This window comes from Epinephelus fuscoguttatus, linkage group LG12 (genome assembly GCF_011397635.1).
Source record: "Epinephelus fuscoguttatus linkage group LG12, E.fuscoguttatus.final_Chr_v1".
NCBI lineage: Eukaryota > Metazoa > Chordata > Actinopteri > Perciformes > Serranidae > Epinephelus > Epinephelus fuscoguttatus.
Genome location: NC_064763.1, coordinates 24,590,407 through 24,609,486, shown reverse-complemented (window position 1 = coordinate 24,609,486; position 19,080 = coordinate 24,590,407). Strand labels below are relative to the sequence as shown.

The following is a 19,080-nucleotide window of genomic DNA, read 5'->3' as shown; positions in this document are numbered from 1 at the left end:
GAGATCTTCCAGAAACAGGGTGAAGATTAAGAAACCCTGCTGCAGCGCTGTCTGCTAATAATCCACCCTGCCACTTTCCAAGAAAGTACCAGAAAGTACACAAACCCTTTTACGTAAAAGTGCATGTACTGTACGGTAGAAGCAGTCTGGTTAGTGTCTCCTATTAAAAATTAAGGCCTTAAAAAAGACATTCACTTCAGCAAAACGACATAAAAAAGTGAAAGTAGCTTCACACTGCATCAGTTAGCCTGCAGTGTCCTGGTGTTTTTCATTCCTTAATGTTTAACTGAGTTTATGACAGGAGGGCAGGACTCTGTGATTAGTTTGTCATTGACGCACATGGCTTGTGATATGAGGTGCATCACTTATTAACAGGTTGCAAGATTTAAAAACTGTTGTTTTGTCCACAGCAATGTGTTAAACATGCGTATTAGTTGCATTTAAGTGCAACCATTTCAAGAACAGAATGTTAGTGTGGTTGGTTCAGTTCCATGGTTGACTGGATAAATAAACTGTTGGGTGTATCTCTAAACATTAGAGGACCACTTGTTAAAATATTTATCAGATGTCTGTTTCTGTAGATGCAAAGCATTGATCAAAGCTTTTAAAATTTGACTGATATAAGCAACATTAAAGGGGCAGTTCACCCCTAAATCAAAAATACATATTTGGCCTGTCACCTACAGTGTATTTATCAATCTAGATTGTTTTAGTGTGAGTTGCTGAGTGTTGGATGTATCGGCTGCAGAGCTATCAGCCTTCTCTCCACTATAATGGAACTACATGGCACTCAGCTTTTTGAAGAACTCAACAGCAATGTCTCTTTCTAGAAATCATGACTCAGTTACTAAAGATAATCCACAGACCTTGTTGTGATCAGTTTCATGTAGGAACTATTTTCTTTCTACTGAGCTATACCCACCAACTGTTTCACTGCACAGAAGGAAGTGTACTTCCTAAGCCCCCTTTGCACTGCCTGATCAAAGCAGGAATATTACACCATTATTCCACCTTGCCATTCTTTATAAATGGTACAATCATGCTACAGACCCTTTTTCCCCTTTAAGGGCGGTGGCCTTGTGGGTAACCCGTGTGTACTTCAGTGTGCGTACGGGAGGAAGCAGCTTTCAGTGTCATGGTGAAGATGGCATGCGGCAAAGAGTGATGATAATCAGCAGAATTAAGTGTCTAGATAAACTCAGGGCTATGGCTAAACCTCATAAGAAGGCCATGTTTGTTGTTTTGTGGTTCAGATTGCAATAAAGTCATTGTTGGTGAATGGCACCTGAACGCCTCACCACCCTTCACTCTGCAGAGTGGTCTGGACCGCTAGAAGCTAGCTACCAGCTAATAAGCCAGCGTGTTCCCAGCTACGGTTTGGAGCCGGTAAGCTGTCACTGAGAGAGGTAACAATTGTAGAATGGGGGGACAGAGTTGTCCCGCCTTTAAACTGGCAGTGAAGGTAATAACAGTTTGTCGAAAGGGACAGCCATCAAGACGGGACCACGGATGGGATGGGTGGGAAGTTATGTATGCCACCCACTGCCAGGAGATTTTAAAAGCAGCTAGAAGCAGTTAGCAGCTAACTCGAAGAAGAAGAACAGTGGACAAAAATGCCCGCAAAGTGGGGAGACAATGACACCCTCGAGTTCCTCACTCTCCAAGCAGAGGACAGGATCAGTTGCCATCTAACAGGGACAGTAAATGATTGTTATTGCCAAGTTATGCCTTTATTTGTGTTCAACAGTGCCAACACACAGCCTATGTAATATGTCACACTAGAGGTAGACACTGTTGTGTTACACATCAGGCCGTCACGCCTCTGTTTCTTCCACAATGCCGGCATGTTACCTAAAATCACACACTGGGGCAGCATTATGCCTCCTTTGTTTGGTTCTGTTTAAAAATACATGACAGTGTAAAGGAGGGACTTCGTGGTGGCCTTCTGTGACGATCTCTGTGTAAAAAGGGCTTTAGTTTGATACTGCTAGCACCACTGAGCTAGCTAACGCTACAGCTCAGCCGAGGAGGATGCCATTAATGTTTACATCTCAGGCTGTCATGAACATGAGCCTCTTACCCATGAGTAGATGCACGTTTCCATCTGTGCGGTACTACAGTTGTCTAAAAAATATATAATATATATAATACTATATAATAAAAATATAAAAATATAAAAATTTAAATATAGATATATATATAAAAAAAAAGGTCATTTACAGCAGGACGACAGCAGTGATGCTGCAGTCAGACTCACATTAAGCCTCATGTACACGTTGTATGGGGCAACAGTGGCCTGGCCATTTAAAATACGATATACACCCTGCGAATCACAAGTCTAAACACACACACACACCAGCACATGGCCTCTGTATTTACAGAACACGGATGAGTCAAACTGGCGTTAAGCCCTTGAGCTGTGTGTGACACATAGCCCCTAGTGAAGACTCCGTCCTGTGCTCCAACCCCAAATAAAGACATAGACCGGCGCATTGTTGTCATCAGCTCTCCTCCTGCTGACAGGGCAGGGAAGATGAAGCGTTTTTCTGCGGCTGGTGTTTAGGAAAGCCTTCCAGAGGACAGAGTCCTGGCAAATGTTTGTGTGATGTTGTCGTGCTGTATTATGATCATGGAACAAGCTTTGGAAAGTCTGTTTGTCTTACCTCATGCTGCATCAATTCAAGGCGATGGGAATGTGCGTCCAATCAGGAGTTCAAGCTGTTTTTAAACTGTATCATCTCACACTAAATCTCTACATTATGTGATACAGACAGGTTTTATTTTATATGTACTACTACTATCTCAATTACAGATGTTGTATTTGAATTGAAGTTAATGTTTTTTTAATTAAAGTTTAGAGTTACAGCATTATGTTTGGTGTCAGATTGTGTAATTATGATCTAATAGTTTTGAAACATGAGTCTGAATAACTGAAGATGTTTTATGGTTTATTCTGTCAGCATTTTTCAGTTCCCTGTAGGATGTTAAATGACAGAAACTGTCTTGACAAACAAAGCCGCATCATGACTGACCAGCTATTATGGGGGAGTTTTAAAGGGTCAGGGACAGAGCTTGGCGCCGTACCATGCTTTCTCAGCTGATGGAAGTGACAAACAGGAAGTTAAACTGATAATAGGGAAAAAAATAGGGAGTGCTGCACTGGGTTAAGGCTCTTTGTAGTTAGCTGTAAAAAGAAATCAGGTGCTCTTCAAGGATGGGGCAAAGAGTCAAGATTTAAAGATGAAAAACAATGACTAATAAGGATTTTATGGACTTTAACGCTTGTGTTTTTTATCTTTATGGAAGTTAAACTGTTTCTTGGATCCTTTAAAAGTTGGTTAAGTGTCATGGTTACAGAGCTCCTATTTCTACTGCTGACACAATTCAACGTCGACACATGTATCTTCAGTCCAACTCAAGCACACACCCAGAAATCCTCAGTATCAATAGTTCTTGCTGACAGTGTTTCAGACTTGATGATGACACAATTACATTAAGATCAGATCAGATCTCGTTCAGATCCATTGAAGTCCTGTCAAATTCCTTAAAAACCAAAGCCAGATCATTCAGATATCATCAGCTAATGAGCAGTGATAAGCTGCAAGCACATTTTTTATAAAATAATTTTTTTTTATGTGTCATGCAACGACCGTAAAAATCAGATTTAGGACATGAAGCAGTTTGATTGTGAGAGATGAGTGTTTTTTAATCCTCCTTCTCAGAGCTGCTGGGTTTCATTTGAGCTGTGGGATTGATTTACACCTGGAACATCACTGCAAATAACCAGCTGGTATGACTGAAACACAGCAGGCTGCAGAGAACCACTGACGTGGATAAAATGCAATTAGCCAAGAGCGTAGGTTCAGTTTTAAGATTGGTGGGGGGGACACGTGTGAAACAGAGGGTTTGAGGATCCTCCGCCAGAAAATTCTAAGCATCTAACACTTATTTTCCTACATTATTGTGAATATTCATGCACCAATTTTTGTCTTTTCTGCATCAATTTGTGGTGTAAATGTCCTAAATTTCATCAAAATGAAAGTCCTCTGCTACATTCAGAGTATACAAAGAGAGCTACAGAGTATTTTTTAATTGTGGTATTGCTACTTTTACTTAAAGGTCCAGTGTGAAGGACTTAGAAAGATAAATGGTCAGAAATGGAATATACGTTTGTTTTCTTTAGTGTGTAATCACCTGAAATAGGAATTATTGTGTTTTCATTACCTTAGAATGAGCCGTTTATATCTACATTTGGAGCAGGTCCTTGTCAATTGAGTCTGCCATGTTGCACCTCCATATTTCTACAGTAGCCCTGAATGGACAAAACAAACACTGGCTCTAGATAGGGCCATTCACGCTTCCACACTGGCCGCTATAGTTAGCAGCTCCTCTGAGGCAAGCCGTGTTGGAAACACAGTCTGTGCGTTCTAATATCCATGCTACCATACCATATAGTATGCCAGGAAAAAATTTAGTATGTCCCAATACATAGTATGTCAAACACAGTACGTCAAAAATACCAGGATGTTCTACTACATCCGGTCTGATTTTGCAGTATGCAAGCCAACATGCTTTTCTGGCTGTTTTGACCCATAATCCTCTGTGCAGTGGAACATACGTGACATCGACTGTCAGGAGTTGTAATGATGGATGGCAGCACATTCAGGTGACTGATGACTCGACTCGTAATAACAGGGGTATTAACTGTTTAATTTAAAGAAATAATCATATGTAAAACCAACGACAAAAGGACATAAGTATTAAATAACGACAACAGAGAAGTGTATAGCCTATTTCATTTTACTATTGTGAATATGATATGTTGGATTCCTTAATGTAAGCAGTTATTAGGTATTGCAAAGTAACAACATTGAAGCTGCCCTAGTCAACCTCTGTCTCTAGTGAGCTCGGTGTATAGCATTTTGTTTTTTATCTCCATGGTAACAGATGTAGGAGTAAAAGGGCCAAAGTTCAGGGCGTAATATTATGAGGAAGTAGTACGTCCCAATTGTGTGCATACTGCATGCAACAGTACATACCTTTTAAGCAGTGGTGTAGTGGTAGTTGATGAGGTGGGTGCACTACTAGGTAGATAGGTAGGTTACTAATGAGGAAGTGGGCATACTCTCTATATATTACAATGGCTTTTTAGCTGATAGGTGGGTATACTGTAACTGGATAGAAAAAGAAGTGGTTATACCCCATATACCTGAGTATACCCTCCACTACACCACTGCTTTTAAGTGTAGCTGCAGTACCTACTAAAAGTAAAAAGAAAAGGTATGTGATTCTGAACGCACACAGTGATTTTTTTTAACGTGAAACTGCTGCATTCAGTGTTTTTACCTGTTTCAGTCCTTTGGAGAGGAAGAGACCTCTGCGTATACTTCAGCTCTGGATAATTCGGCTCCTGGTAAACACCTCATGGACGTCTGGATCAGAAAAAAGTTGAGCACACATTGGTGAGAACACATAAGCAGGTGCTGGGCTAGCGGCCCTTCTGCAATGAGCCAAATGGCATCAGAGAAACACTGATTTATAACGTGAAACTCCTTTATTCAGTGTTTTTACTGGTTTTAATCAACGAGTCTGTCTGTTTTGGACGGGAAGAGATGTCTGTGGATAATTCAACCTCCAGTAAAAACCTCCTGAACAATGAACACTGAAAGAATTCTAAGTGGGAGTTCACGCTTGGCACATGAGAGACGTTAAAGCTGGTTGCAATCTGCAGTCCTCATCACTAGATGCCACTACACACTGCTCCTTTAAGTAAAAGATCTGAGTACTTCTTCCACCTCTGGTCTTTCCCTTTTATAGCAAAAACATTATTTTCCCATATAAATAAAGTCAATAGTTTTGTATACTACTCATTCTGTTGTTAGTTCAATTACAGCAGAGGCCTCATGTTTCAAGACTTCAGCAGCATGCTGCTTCCCACATAGTACATTGTGAGTCAGTTTCCCTTTTAACATCTCTCTTGCTCTTATACATTTTATTCTTTTCAGCCAATCTGATTTGGTTACGACCTCTGTCTGAGACAAATCATGTTGTTACTTCAGACTAAAATGACCTTACCTCTGCTCCTGGACATTTTAAGATCTACCACAACCAGGTATTTATTGTATCAAAATAAACAACTAAAAAAAAGAACTACATATGGAGTGTGGCTGATATGTAAGTGATGTAGATGTGAGTAAATGAAAATTGTGTGGTGTAAGGTGGCAATAACCAAACAAAGGCCAAAATGTGCGGATGCCGGAGAGGGTGAGTGTTATTAGAGGCAGAGCAAGCAGCGCTGGAGCTGGGCTTTATCTCCCCAGGAGCACTCAGGCCAGGTGCTCCGAATCAGACGCTGCACTCCTGTGACACCTTCGAGAACAGAGGGGAAAAACAGTCATCTCTAAATCTTCTAAATCTTCAATCTTATATGCCCACGATTCCTTCACGTGTTGACATCCTACGCACACTGTTGAGTCACAATAGCGTTTCTATTCCTGATTGTGTTTCCAATCATGCAAATCAATTAAGACATAAAATATTACTGATAACACTCGTTTTTTTCTTTGGTTTTCGCTTAGTGAAAGAAACTAGAGATGTAAAGTGAACAGTTAATAGTTAAAAATCTTTCTTCAAGGGAAATTTGGGTAATTTTCAACCTGTTTTCAGTCTGTTTCAATCCATATTTTTGCGCCTAAGTGACCAATAGGAACAACAATTTTTTTAAGAACTGGTCCAGTACTGAGCGAGAGGGCTGCACCTCAAAGTCGTGAAATGGGCTGCAATGGGAATTAGCGCACTCTCAATGTATGTCCACTAAAAGCACTTGTATTGCCACTGATTGTTATTGTCTGACATTGTCTTGTGAGTTTAGTTGTTGCAGTAAGACAAGGACAAACAGACCAGATCAAGCAAAAGGTAGACATTTTATTTCTTTTTAGGGTCTTTTCCACACTTAACATTCTGAGCCTGTCAGTGGCAAAAACAAGCACTTTTAGTGGATGTTAGCTGATGGTGCGCTATTGCCTTAAAGATTACACTATTTACACTGATATACAGCCACTGCTCAAAAGTTGTTCTTCCCAATAGGGTCCAGGTTGAAAAATACCAAAGTTTCCCTTTAAGTGACTTGTTGATGTCAACTATGCTGCTGTGTAAGTCAGTCTTAGGGACTGTACTTTACTTATCAGAGGACGTGGGTGGCTGGGGTGTAACTTTGTTTGCTTTATTATCTTGAACCTCCCTGCAAATATTTTGCCTTGAGCCCCCATGATTGACTGGGGGGGAATGTATGACCCTCCCTCCACCATCAAGAAACATATTTTTGTATATTCACACCAAATATGGAGTCAAGCAAGCTACAAGCAAACAGTGCAGAGGTAGTTATCACCAAAAATAAACAGCTAATTCTGTTAAGCAAAAGGCAAACAGACACACATGCATTTCAAACCCACTTACAGGTTTTAGAGTTCTGAGGGTATCTAAAGTAAATACAAAATATGACCATTAAAGGTTGAAGGCCCAGACATACCAAATAGACTTCAAACAACTGGCGGCAACAAAAACCAACTGTTGCATTGCTTCACGTAGCCTGTGTCTCAGTCAAAAAGTTGCACATGAACACAAAGCAAAGACTACACCATGTATGTTCTGTGTCTGTGTGAGAGGAAATAACAGTAGACTGGTTTTGGCATTCAAAAAGGGAAACTGGAAGCTAGTTAGCCAGTTAGCGCATTAATAGCACAATCCAGTGTTAAATGAACAGGGCATATTTACCATGCACCAGAGAATAATAACACAAACCATCACAAAACATTTCTGCTAGGGAGCTCAATGGCTAGAGAAAAAAAATCTTACCTTATGTAACAAGTGTGTTTTGATGTCACTCTCTCTTGCCTTTAGCTGTTTGTTTACTTTCCTCACTTGCTTCTCTTCTCATGCAGTGGGCTGAACTGCCAATCAGAGTGATTTCATTCACCGATGGGCCCTGCTGTCACAGATTTATCATGCCGAATCAGCCAAAAAAAAAGAAAAGAAAGAAAAAGCCAAGGAGGGTGACAAGGGGCAACGGTGCAGGAAACACCACACAGATGAGGACAACAGATGCTCACTGACGGCCCAGCATTGACTGATCTTGTCTTGGTGTGTCAGGGCCTTGAGCCAAATAAAAAACATAACTTATTTGAAGTCCCTCTTCCATTTTGTACCACCCCTCCCCTCTCATAAATAACAAACAGCCCCTTACTGCAAATCAAACGGCCTGTAAGATAATTATGGAATTGTTTTATCTCTAAACTCCACTGCAACCAATTTAAACACTTCTAGTGTTCTGAGCAGTGATCTTGTCTTACTGGCCTGCCATGTTCTCTGTGCTGTCTGTGCTGCTGAGTAAACAAAAGATTAAAAAAATCTGAGCTTTCATTCCAGCTATTTGCTTTTCTTTTCTTTTTTTTTGGGAGTTATTTATCCTCCGCAAACCAAAACAAAATGACAAACACCTCCCACAATCATTCCATCGTATCTCATGGTCTGCTATCTCAACATTATCTGCCTTTGTGTGATGAGTCAATGTGTTGATAAAACATCTGCATTAACTCATTTCCAGATAAGGTCAAGTGGAGTAGCGTGTGACACCCAAAATATTGTGTATTTTCCCTCTTTTGTCCCTTTTAGGTCATTAAGCCACAGTCAGTTTCTTTTTTTTTTTTCAAATACTCTTGTTAGATTTTCTGAGACAATTTATTTTTAAATAATTAAATACCAAAAATAATCATCCCGTAGAGGAAGCATACGCCATTCAACACATTCATTTCAACTTAAACTTGATTTCAATGCATCATCAGTCATTTTCAGCACCTTTGTCCTTTTAATTCACTTTTTAAAAATCATATATTTGTCGGTTTGCTTCTTCGAACAATCGGTGGTACTCATCGAGCTTCAGTGATTCTTCAGACCAACAACACACATCTATTATTATTACTGTTATCTGTTCTTTCGGATCATGTGTTACTCAGTGACTTTTCCTCGCGCAGCAGATGAAAGACCAGATGTTGCGACGGTCTCTTAGAAAATCCTTCATCTGCCGCTAAAAAACCTCAGTAAGTGCAACCAAAGACAAAGAAATGAGGTCACTAAGCTGGGTTAACATACATTACATTTTCTGGTAGGCACAAAGTCAGAGAAATAATCCTTCACATAACACCAGTATGACCAGTTTGACCATCCATTCTGAAAGAAGAGTTTCACTCATTAAGGCGTACCTAATGGTGTTTTAAGACCTTATTAAATATGTAAGAGCTATAGCTGAAATAGCTCAATACTAGTATGATAATAAGAACCATAGTCACATTTAGCAAGATTTGCAGATAGTATGTTGTCATATCATATCATGGTTGTTGGTTTTCTACAAAAGAAACTAAAATTTATAACCAAGCCCACTTTTCCTTCCTGCCCTATTTCACATTTTTTTCCCTCAAGACTTCCCTCCAGTTTAAACAGCTACAAGAAAATCCACATTTGCATGATTAATAAGTTACATTTTTATACATACACACATACAGAGGGGAGCTTGGAAGTTGCTTGGCACATTCTCATGCTTGACCAACCTCCTACAATCTAAATAACTATACAAGACACAGTAAAACAGGTCTTCTCACACCGCCATCTCCCTGTTCAGTCATGAGGCTTCAGCATGTACGGGAGATGAAACAGGACGCCTGCATGGCCACGGATAACACTTGTCTGCATAATCATCCTGCAAAAGGAGGGCATACACAACCCAATGCACTAACATGGAACAGTTCAGCTGTACATACAGTATCTTCACATACTGATAAAGTTTAGATTCATAATTTAATCTGTATATACTGTATCTTAATATGCTGGTACCAGGTATTCACAGTGACTCTAAAATAAAATTACAAGAGGAAGTTTGTACAAGAAACAAGAGAGTCTGAGTGACTGGCGAACGTTTGGCATCCCTTTTTGTCATAGTTTGTTGTCAGGGTTTAGTTTGTGTGTCAGTTCGGTTTGATTTCCGGAGAGCTGCCTGGGCTTTTTCGTTGGCACTGAGGAGAAGCAGTCCGACTCCTCTGAACACACGTTGGCTGTTGGCGCCGTCAGCAGTGGGACACAAAAAGGTGAGGTAAAGGTGGCGTCAGTGGGGGAGGATGAGATCTTATCCACCTTCTCATGTTGAGTGAGACGTAACCTGGGCTAAATAAAGTACAGTATGTGCCCTGTCCAGTGCTGATTTTACAAAAAAAGAAAGTGCAAGAACGACACAGAAACACACACAAACACACATCAGGGTGGAATGGTAAGATTTCACCTATTGTCCTTACCGCTACCACTCGTAAGCCATAGTAAACAATTACCCAAAAATGGTCACTGTAGACATCCGCCAAACACAAAACATATTTAAATACAATATTCTGTATTTCACTATTAGTTCAAGGTGTTTTAACTCTGACACCTAAAGCTATTTTGCCAGCTGAAAGGAAAAAAAAGCTGCCTTTTGGCATTTTGTGGTTCAGGCCAGCAGGAGGAGATCTTCTACAGTATGGCTGCTACAATAGTGAGGTTAGAAGAAAACAGCTACAGGCAATCATGGAAGGAAGCTGAAGCAGTTCTTTTCCTGCCATTGTCTGCGTCTTCAGGAGAGGTATAACCCTTTTCAGTATCCCTTTAATACTGTTTTCATACACACTTCCGGGAGGAACAAGCATGCTCAGTTTTTTTTCCAGTTTACTGTACGTCCTTTTTATGTATGGGTTTCTTTTTTTCTTTTAAATAGTCTCACCCTAAAAACTCCAGTGTCTTAAATACAGTACTTCTGAGAAGTGAAGAGGACAGAGAATGATGTCCTTACATAACAGGCCTTGCTCTGAGGCCAGTCAGCTAGCATTATTACATCTTTTGAAGTAGAAGGCTGCCTACAGGCTTGTCATTGTCATGTTCCCTTTTTTTTTTTTTTTCCTTGCCTTCCACACTATCAGCGCCGGGGCGGAGCCACACTCAGACATCGCAACTACACGTCTGGCAGAGAGGATAGCAATACTACTGTTCACATATATTATTGGTGATATATATATACACTTTTGGTCATTTCGGATAAGACACCACCAAACATGCTATACAGTGTCTCTCAGTCTTAATTGCCACTTTTTATGCAAGTGCTATTCAGCCCAGCTTGTCAAGTATTTGAAGCAAGGTACAGTAAGAGATGCACGCGCACACACACACACACACACACGAGGCACACGTCCACGCACATACTGTATCATACACACTAAGAGAAGCACTCTGGCACAGCGTACCCACACAGCAGCCTGAGAGCTGCACACTGGTCAGTCTGTGAAGGTCATGGGATGTTGGAAATGTCATTTCTTTCTTCTTTTTTTTTTTTTTTTTTTTTAATGAGTTGATTTGCATACTCCCTCACCAGCAGGCAGGTCCAGGATTCAGGATTGAGACTGTGGTAACACACAGACTGAAGAGGATGCATGTGTGTGTGTGTGTGTGTCTGCCTTTTGCAAATATGTATAAACAGAATGAGTATACTGAGCGTACGAGCACGCTGTACGATTTGCATCTAACCACCGATTTGTGTGTTTCGTGCGTGCAGCAGCGGAGCTAACAGGGCTTGTTGACGTTGCACAGCAGCTCGGTGACTTTGATGAGGCGAGCCACTGTGCTCTGCGACTCCTCCTGCAGCCGCTGGTTGTTCTGCCTGAGGCTCTGCACCTCGGCCTGCAGCACCGCCTTGTCCTCCTTCTCCTGAAAGACACCAGCACACAACAAAACAAAAGCCGTCGCTCAGATCGCTGTGGCAGGAACGGGAGGGAAGCGTCAGGTACAGCGGTGGCTTTAAGGAAACTAGTGGGCACACATAAGCACAGAGCTCGGTATAAAAACTCACAATTAGAAAAAAAGTCACTGAGGTGATAATACCTCTGACAGAAATCATATCAGTTCAGACTCTAAATGATAGTTGACTCTGTGCTTTGGGGTTTTAGGCTGCTGGTTGGACTGAGTAAGCAACTAATCACCTATGATGGGTACAGGCTGCAATTACTGATTATTTTTCTAATTGAATAATCTCACAAATGAAATATCTAATCAATAAAATGTCAAAAAATAGTGAACAATGCTCATCACAACTGCCCAGAGCCCGAGGTGACAACTTTAAAGTGCTTGTTCTGTACGACCAACAGCTCAAAATCCAAAAAATATTCAATTTACCATGATATATAAAACAGAGAAAGTGTTTCATTTTTGCTTAATAAACGACATAGACGATTTATCAGTTATATTAATCTGTTTAATTTTCTGTTGATCAAATAATCAATTACTGTTGGGCACCAAATGGGTATTTTACTATTATTCTTGACAGACTAAAGGATTGCTTGATTTAAAAAATATTCATTAAATGAATCTGTAATGAACAATAAAGTTGAAAATAAAACATAAACGTAATTGGGAGATCTAAAATATTTCGACATGTGTACATACAGACACTATTGACCAGGAAATCTCAACACAAGGTCCACCTGTCTGCTGCTGAGTGACTGCAGTAACTCCATCTGCTGAGGAAGGCCATGAAATATGGCCGAAAACTTTGAAAAACACAAGTGGACTTTGTGCTGAGAACTGTTTTTGTCAAGCGGCTGTTTCTGAGAGTTCATCACATACAGTACTCATTGATATCTACATACATACATACATTAGTTGAGATGTACTAGAAAATATTGACAAGGTTGTGGTACATACATTTTTTACAAGTATGATGTTGGAATATTAAAAAAATCTGAAATATTACTGTACAAATTTACAACAAAATTAGGAATAAATAAATGCTTTTTGAGTGTTTTTGTATTTAAAGGTCCAGTGTGTAGGATTTAGGGGGATATATTAGCAGATATGTTTTCTTTAGTGTAAAATCACCTGAAAATAAGAACTGTTGTGTTGTTGTTACCTTAGAATGAGCTGTTTATACCTACATAGGGTCCAGGCCCTCGTCTACGCATCAGGCCATATTGCACTGCCATGTTTCTACAGCAGCCCAGACCGGGCAAACCAAACATGAGCTCTAGTTAAGGCCATTCACATTTTTGTGTCAGTTGCTGTAGTTAGAAGCCGCTCCACAATGACAGCATTGCAAAACCAGATTTTTTTTTTTTTTACTGTGAAAGTGCTTTATTCAGTAATTTTACTAGTTTAAATCACCAGGTCTGGTTGTTATGGAAAGGAAGAGATCTCTGGGGATAATTCGGCTCCTGGTAAAAACCTTGTGCATGTCTGGATCTTAAGTTCGCAGAGGAAAAAGGTGAGCACACATTAGCAGATGCTATGTTAGTGGCCTGTCTCTGACAGCATCAAAGAAGGACTGGTTTGTAACGTGAAACTGCTTTATTCAGTGTTTTTAATGGTTTTAATCACCAGGTTTGTTTGTCTTGGAGAGGAGGAGACCTCTGTGAATAATTCTGGTCCTTGTAAAAATATTCTGAACAATGAGCACTGGAGGAATTCTAAGGTTGGAGATATACTTGCTTTTACCAACGTGTTTGCATGCACATGACGGCTACCTTGCATTCGTTTGGAGCTTTGGTTGTGCATGTCCTCTGAAATTAAGGGGACGGGCTGAATGGTTGTGGCAGTGTTGGCAGAACACAAGAAAGAAACTTACTATTGTCAAGATATCCTTTACACAAATCATCTATGAAGGTGCTGCTGTCAATTTTTTTTTTGCCGTGATCCACGCTGATCTTAGAATTAACAATACAGTAACCTCCTCGAGTGTTGCTGTGTTAATTGTTTACATCAGGCATATCTGAAAGCTCTGTAGCAGTGGTTCCCAACTGGTCCAGCCACAGGGTCCAGATTTGTCCTCAGTCATTAGTTTAAGGTCCACACAGTTTAAAATATTCAGTGTCATACTTGCGTTTGCCCATGTTGTTGAGCTAGTTTGCTGTCTCTGTTAAGTTGCTGTTCATTATTCATTCATTCGGACAAGATGTGTTTCTGAGTCACTTGTGGTCCATTTAGAATGGACCCGCGACCCACTTTTGGACCGCGACACAGCAGTTGGGAACCACAGCTAGATATGGTCTAAGTTCTCTGGTTTGCCCTCTAGTGGAATCCTGCAGTAACATCTTTAGTTCATAGGCAAGTATGTGAGTAATTCCATTCACAATACAGCCAGCTGTCACTGCAAACACGTGGTTTGAAAGCAAGTATATCTCTGGCCTAACTGGGAGAAGTTTCAGCTGATTGCAATCTGCAATCCTCACCACCAGATGCCACTAAATCCTCCTAAATCTTACACACTGCTCCTTTAATGCATTTACAGTGAGCCCACTGCGGCTTGCAGTTGCTGAATGCATCCGAGGATTTGCACAAATAAGCAAAAGCCTGCCTCCGAAAATACAAATCATCTCTCTTCAGCGACAGAAGCTGGACAATTCAAATACTTTCTCCTACCTGCTCACTCTGCCGTGGAGCTCACTGAAAATATTAATACAGAGAAAAACATTCATGAAAGTCAAAGCACCTTTTGCAGGTCATCCTGCAGCCTCTTCAGCATGGACTCCAGCTGCGACACCTTCTCTTCTAGGTGGCCTGGAGAGTCACTGCAAAAAGGGAGGCAGTGAAACTTCGTCAAAGGTCGGTACAGAATCAGAGAATGTTTAAATGGTTTCGTTTGGGTTATAGAAGAGGTTCTCTAGTATTTCTTTTGGTAAGAAAAAGTTCTCTCTTCTCTCCCTTCATCTCATACAGTGAGTGAACTTTTAGATTTGTGTGATTGGTCGTGAAGCTGTGTGTCACTGCGGCAGCCTCAGAGCTCGAGACATTGTCAGTACTGCCTTTAATGAAACCTGTAACACTCAGAGATCAGTTTAAAGTAATTGCTAAGGTGACAAGCAGAGCCATTTTCAGCGAGTACAGTCATCCCATGATGCATTCTGTCTGCAGTCACACATAATGACTCCACTCCTGCTGACGTGAACAGCGTGATAATGCTTTTAAAGGAAAAGAACATGGCATTTTTGTCAAACAGTTTGGGCCTAGTGGTGTAATTTTGGCTGTGTATTTTATCTGTTTGGGCAAGTTATCCAAAAGTGCCAACCATATCTGAGTACATCATTTTCCTGAAAGAGATCGGCAGTTTTATTTTTATTGTAGTCACCAAATAAAATCTGAATCTTTCTCTTGAATTCAAGTTGTATGTACTGAAAAATAAACAAATGGACTATTTATTTTCTCCATGATGTGATCATTTATTGCCATTTGCAAGTTCACAAACATACTAATGAGAGCTGACGTGAAGTATATTGTACTAGTGTCTTTTTATTGGAGCCACATTTAAAGGTGAAATAGTCCTTAATGCAGAACTCTACAGTACGTGGGTGTGCATAAACTGTGCCTGTAAATACAAGAGACTTTTTCTGAAGAAAAGCTTCACATTTTTTATTGACTCATTTTCAGCTGTGCTTTCGGCCAACAGTTGTGTGGACTTTGTGTGTTCAGACGCAGCATGGAGGAGAAAAATAAGGTGACTAAGGAGCTGGGAAAAAAAAGTTTAAAAGAGAAATAAAATGGATCGAAGTGCGAGTTCCACAGAAAGATGACAACGACATTGAGTCAGACGAGCTGTGTGTGTGTGTGTGCATCTGCGTCCGCATAAGTGCACCACTGAGTCAGCGAGAGGGCTGATCGCATTGACTCAAACAGTTGGGATGTGGCTGATAAAGTCTAAATAATTGAGAGAGAATAAAGAAGCAGAGCTGAGAAAGAGGATGTGTGCAATGATTCAGACAAAACCAGGAGACTAACTACAGAGATATTGAACTGTGTGTGCACCATGCAGCAACCCACCTCTCCTTTGAGTCTTTTAGCTTGCCGTCTGTCTGGTCACCTCCTGCTTGGGAAGGGTCTCCAGCTTTACGGTCTGTGGTAAAGAACAATGTCCATATTATTATACTTTAAAAGAACCATATATGCCATTTTGATAATAAAACATGAGGGAGACAAAGACGGACAATGTACGCCGTCTCTCACTGTAGAAACTGCCGTCATTCATGCAGCACCTACAGTTACTTACCTTCACATAGGCTGCAGATTTATTACACTCATATTCTTTTAAATGGTCAAAAATATGGACATGACACCCACATGTGACCGTGGATCATCTCATTTCAAAACCAATATGCTGGAAACATGGGCGGGTTTTGAGACAATGGGCCCCTGGGAACAGTTTAAAGGCCCCACCACCTCTCTTACACTGGGCTGGAAACACACACTCAGACTTAGTGGTGATTTTCCCGTTTTTGTTGTGTTCATTTTGTGTCTTTTTTGGTTGATTTGTGTTTCCATATAGTCCTTTTGTGTCTCTTCTTGACTGTTGCCTCTTCTTGTAGTTATTTTGTGTCTCTTTGAGGTCATTTGTGTGTTTTTTAAAATAATTTTGTACCCTTTATGGTCTTTTTGTGTCTCTTTGTAGCCATTTTTTGTCTGGTTGTGTTTGCTTTACCCCTTTTCTAGTTCTTATGTGTGTCTTTGCTTTTCCTTTGCATCTCTTTGTGGTCTTTTTGTGTCTCATCCTGGTTGGTATGTGCTAATTTAAGAGACATTTTGCAGGTGAAGGCCAGGGATGCACCCTGACACCTCAGGCCCCAGATTTGGAACCAGGCTTGAGGAAGTTATTTCCATTCAGCCACAAGAGCACCAGTGAGGTGATATGGTCTGGTTCACTTTTGGCATTCCAGTTCATCCCGTGAGTGTTGGGAGAGGTTGAGGTCAGGCCTCTGTGCCAGCTAATCAAGTTCTTCCACACCAAACTCAGAAAACCTGTTTCCATACGGACCTCACTTCGTGCACCGGGTTAAAACAGGTCCAAGCCCTTGCCCAGTCTGCTGCCAAAAAGCTTGAGGCACACTATTGTCTAAAATATAACTGTTTGCTGTTTGATTAAATGTTCCCTTATTTAGAACAAAGAGGCGCAAACCATAGAAAACAGCCCAAGTTCAAAACTATACAGCCATACTTTTGGTCATATAGTGCAAATACAATTAATTATAAAAAATACATATCTTTCCTCTTATCTGTAGTGCTATTTTGTAATCTTAATAGTTCCAGTGTGAGCTGCAGAGTGCTGGAGATATCAGCTGTAGAGATGTCTGCCTTGTCTCCAGTATAGTGGAACTAGATGGCACTCAGCTGTGGTGCTCAACGTGCAAAAAAAATACATTTAAAAAAACTTAGCAGCAATGTCTCTTTCCAGAAATCATGACCCGGTTACTCAAGATAATCCACGGACCTTGCTGTGAGCAGTTTAATGTAGCAACTATTTTCTTCTGAGCTGTAACGTTAGCTAGCTCAGTGGTGCTAGGTGAGCAAGCAGTAGATGTACACTTCCTTCTGTGCAGTGATTGGTGGATGTAATTGACCTATGGCTAAGCCCCGCCCTCAAACGTGATGAGCCAATCACAGTGCGTATAGCCATTCCCATACACTCCGACATTCTCTGCCTGGACGTCCATTGAAATGCATTACAGAAAGTCAGTTTTGTGAAGTTTTATGAGTTTTTCTGAGATTTGAAGTTTAAAAATGGTCAAACGGTGTGCATGGGGAACATGCAACTCTGACACAAGGTATCCTGAGAGGCTGGGCGATGAGGTGTATTTTTTACCCTTTCCTAAACCACATCTCAACCGAGAAAAGTGTCTCCTTTGGATAAAGTTGTGTGGTAACGTTAGACCACAATATCAACTGAATAAGATTAACAATGATGTCTACATCTGTTTTAAGGTAAGTCAACATCGTGTTTGAGGCAACATATTGTCACTTTGCTGGAAAGAAATATATAAAGTTATCTTTAACATCTCTAGCTAACGTTAGCTAAAGTTAGCCTAACGTTAGCTCCTAGCTGCGTTGTTCATCATGTCACCTTGTTTGCTGGGAGTTCATTAGCCTATTTTGTTCTAGTTTTGTACTTTGGTGATCATACATCATTGTTAGCTGTTGTCCAAAGAGCTCTAGTTAAACTAACGTTAACTTCTGGAGCTTAGCTTCATTTACTTACCTGTAATCGCAGAGATAACAAAGGTTGGCAACAATTATGCTGAATGATTCAGTGTAAATACTGTAGCACCAAACTAACGGAGAGACACTCTTGGTAAAGATGGTAAAAAGGCCGTTATCCGTCGTTATCATATTCTGAGCCAAAAACCTTAACTTCAGTGGCACTTTATCTTGTTGTCTTTGATGGTGACAGCAACAAGATGCAGTTCACAAGTGTACACTGTGACCTGTAAATTTTGGCTTGTAATTTAAGCTCTTCATCGTCCTTCTCAACAATAAAATGATGAATATATCCCTCCAATGCGTAGTTTAGGCCCTTTTGGTTACTTCTCAATGACATCTGATCGTTATGTCTCCAAAAATCATCAATTGCCTTCTGCGAAATGCCGTGTACTGTGACACCTGTTATAGCGCCGTCACTGAATGTTGATAGTTTGTGCTTAGCCATAGGTAAATTCAGTTGGAAGAAAATAGTTCCTGCATGAAACTGCTCACAACAAGGTCTGTGGATTATCTTGAGTAACCAGGTCATGATTTCTGGTAAGAGACATTGCTGCTGAGTTTTTCAAATGTAACTTTTGACCCTTTGAGCACCACAAGCTGAGTGCCATCTAGTTTTATTATATTGGAGAGAAGGCAGACATCTCTATGGCTGATATCTCCAAACACTAAGTGAGGTGTGTATATATATATATATATATATATATATATGAAATTAGGTACTCACCCTCTCGTGACAAAGCCTCCAGGATGCTGCGGCAGGCTGTGGCCAGGTCAGCGATGGACTGCCACTCCTCTTCAGTCGAATCGGTCGTCTCTGAGAGAACTGGGAGAGAAAGAGGTCGAGATTCATCACGCTTTGTTATGGGACAACACAGCAGAACAGTGGGACTGCAGACGTTTGAGCAGCCGTCTTACAGTAACAAAGAGCCACCACTGGGGGATGCTGCTGTGTAAATGCTGGTCAGATTGAGGGGCAGAATACAGAGGGGTAAGGAGGAA

General features: G+C 40.7%; 1 protein-coding gene across 5 annotated transcripts in view; it reads right to left on the bottom strand.

Annotated features, from left to right (window-relative positions):
- Positions 1-8,227: 8,227 nt before the first annotated feature.
- Positions 8,228-19,080, bottom strand: part of zmp:0000001168 (signal-induced proliferation-associated protein 1) — a 51,113-nt gene continuing 40,260 nt past the window's right edge. For 4 of the 5 annotated variants that reach the window (XM_049591186.1, XM_049591183.1, XM_049591187.1 and 1 more), the window contains exons 13-16: positions 18,806-18,904; positions 15,874-15,946; positions 14,549-14,627; positions 8,228-11,775 (exon numbers count right to left, since the gene is read on the bottom strand). In XM_049591186.1, the coding sequence (XP_049447143.1) occupies positions 11,632-11,775; positions 14,549-14,627; positions 15,874-15,946; positions 18,806-18,904 (395 nt within the window). In that variant the 3' untranslated portion in view covers positions 8,228-11,631. The remainder of the gene's footprint in view (positions 11,776-14,548; positions 14,628-15,873; positions 15,947-18,805; positions 18,905-19,080) is intronic. The other variant, XM_049591188.1, reaches the window with a different exon arrangement.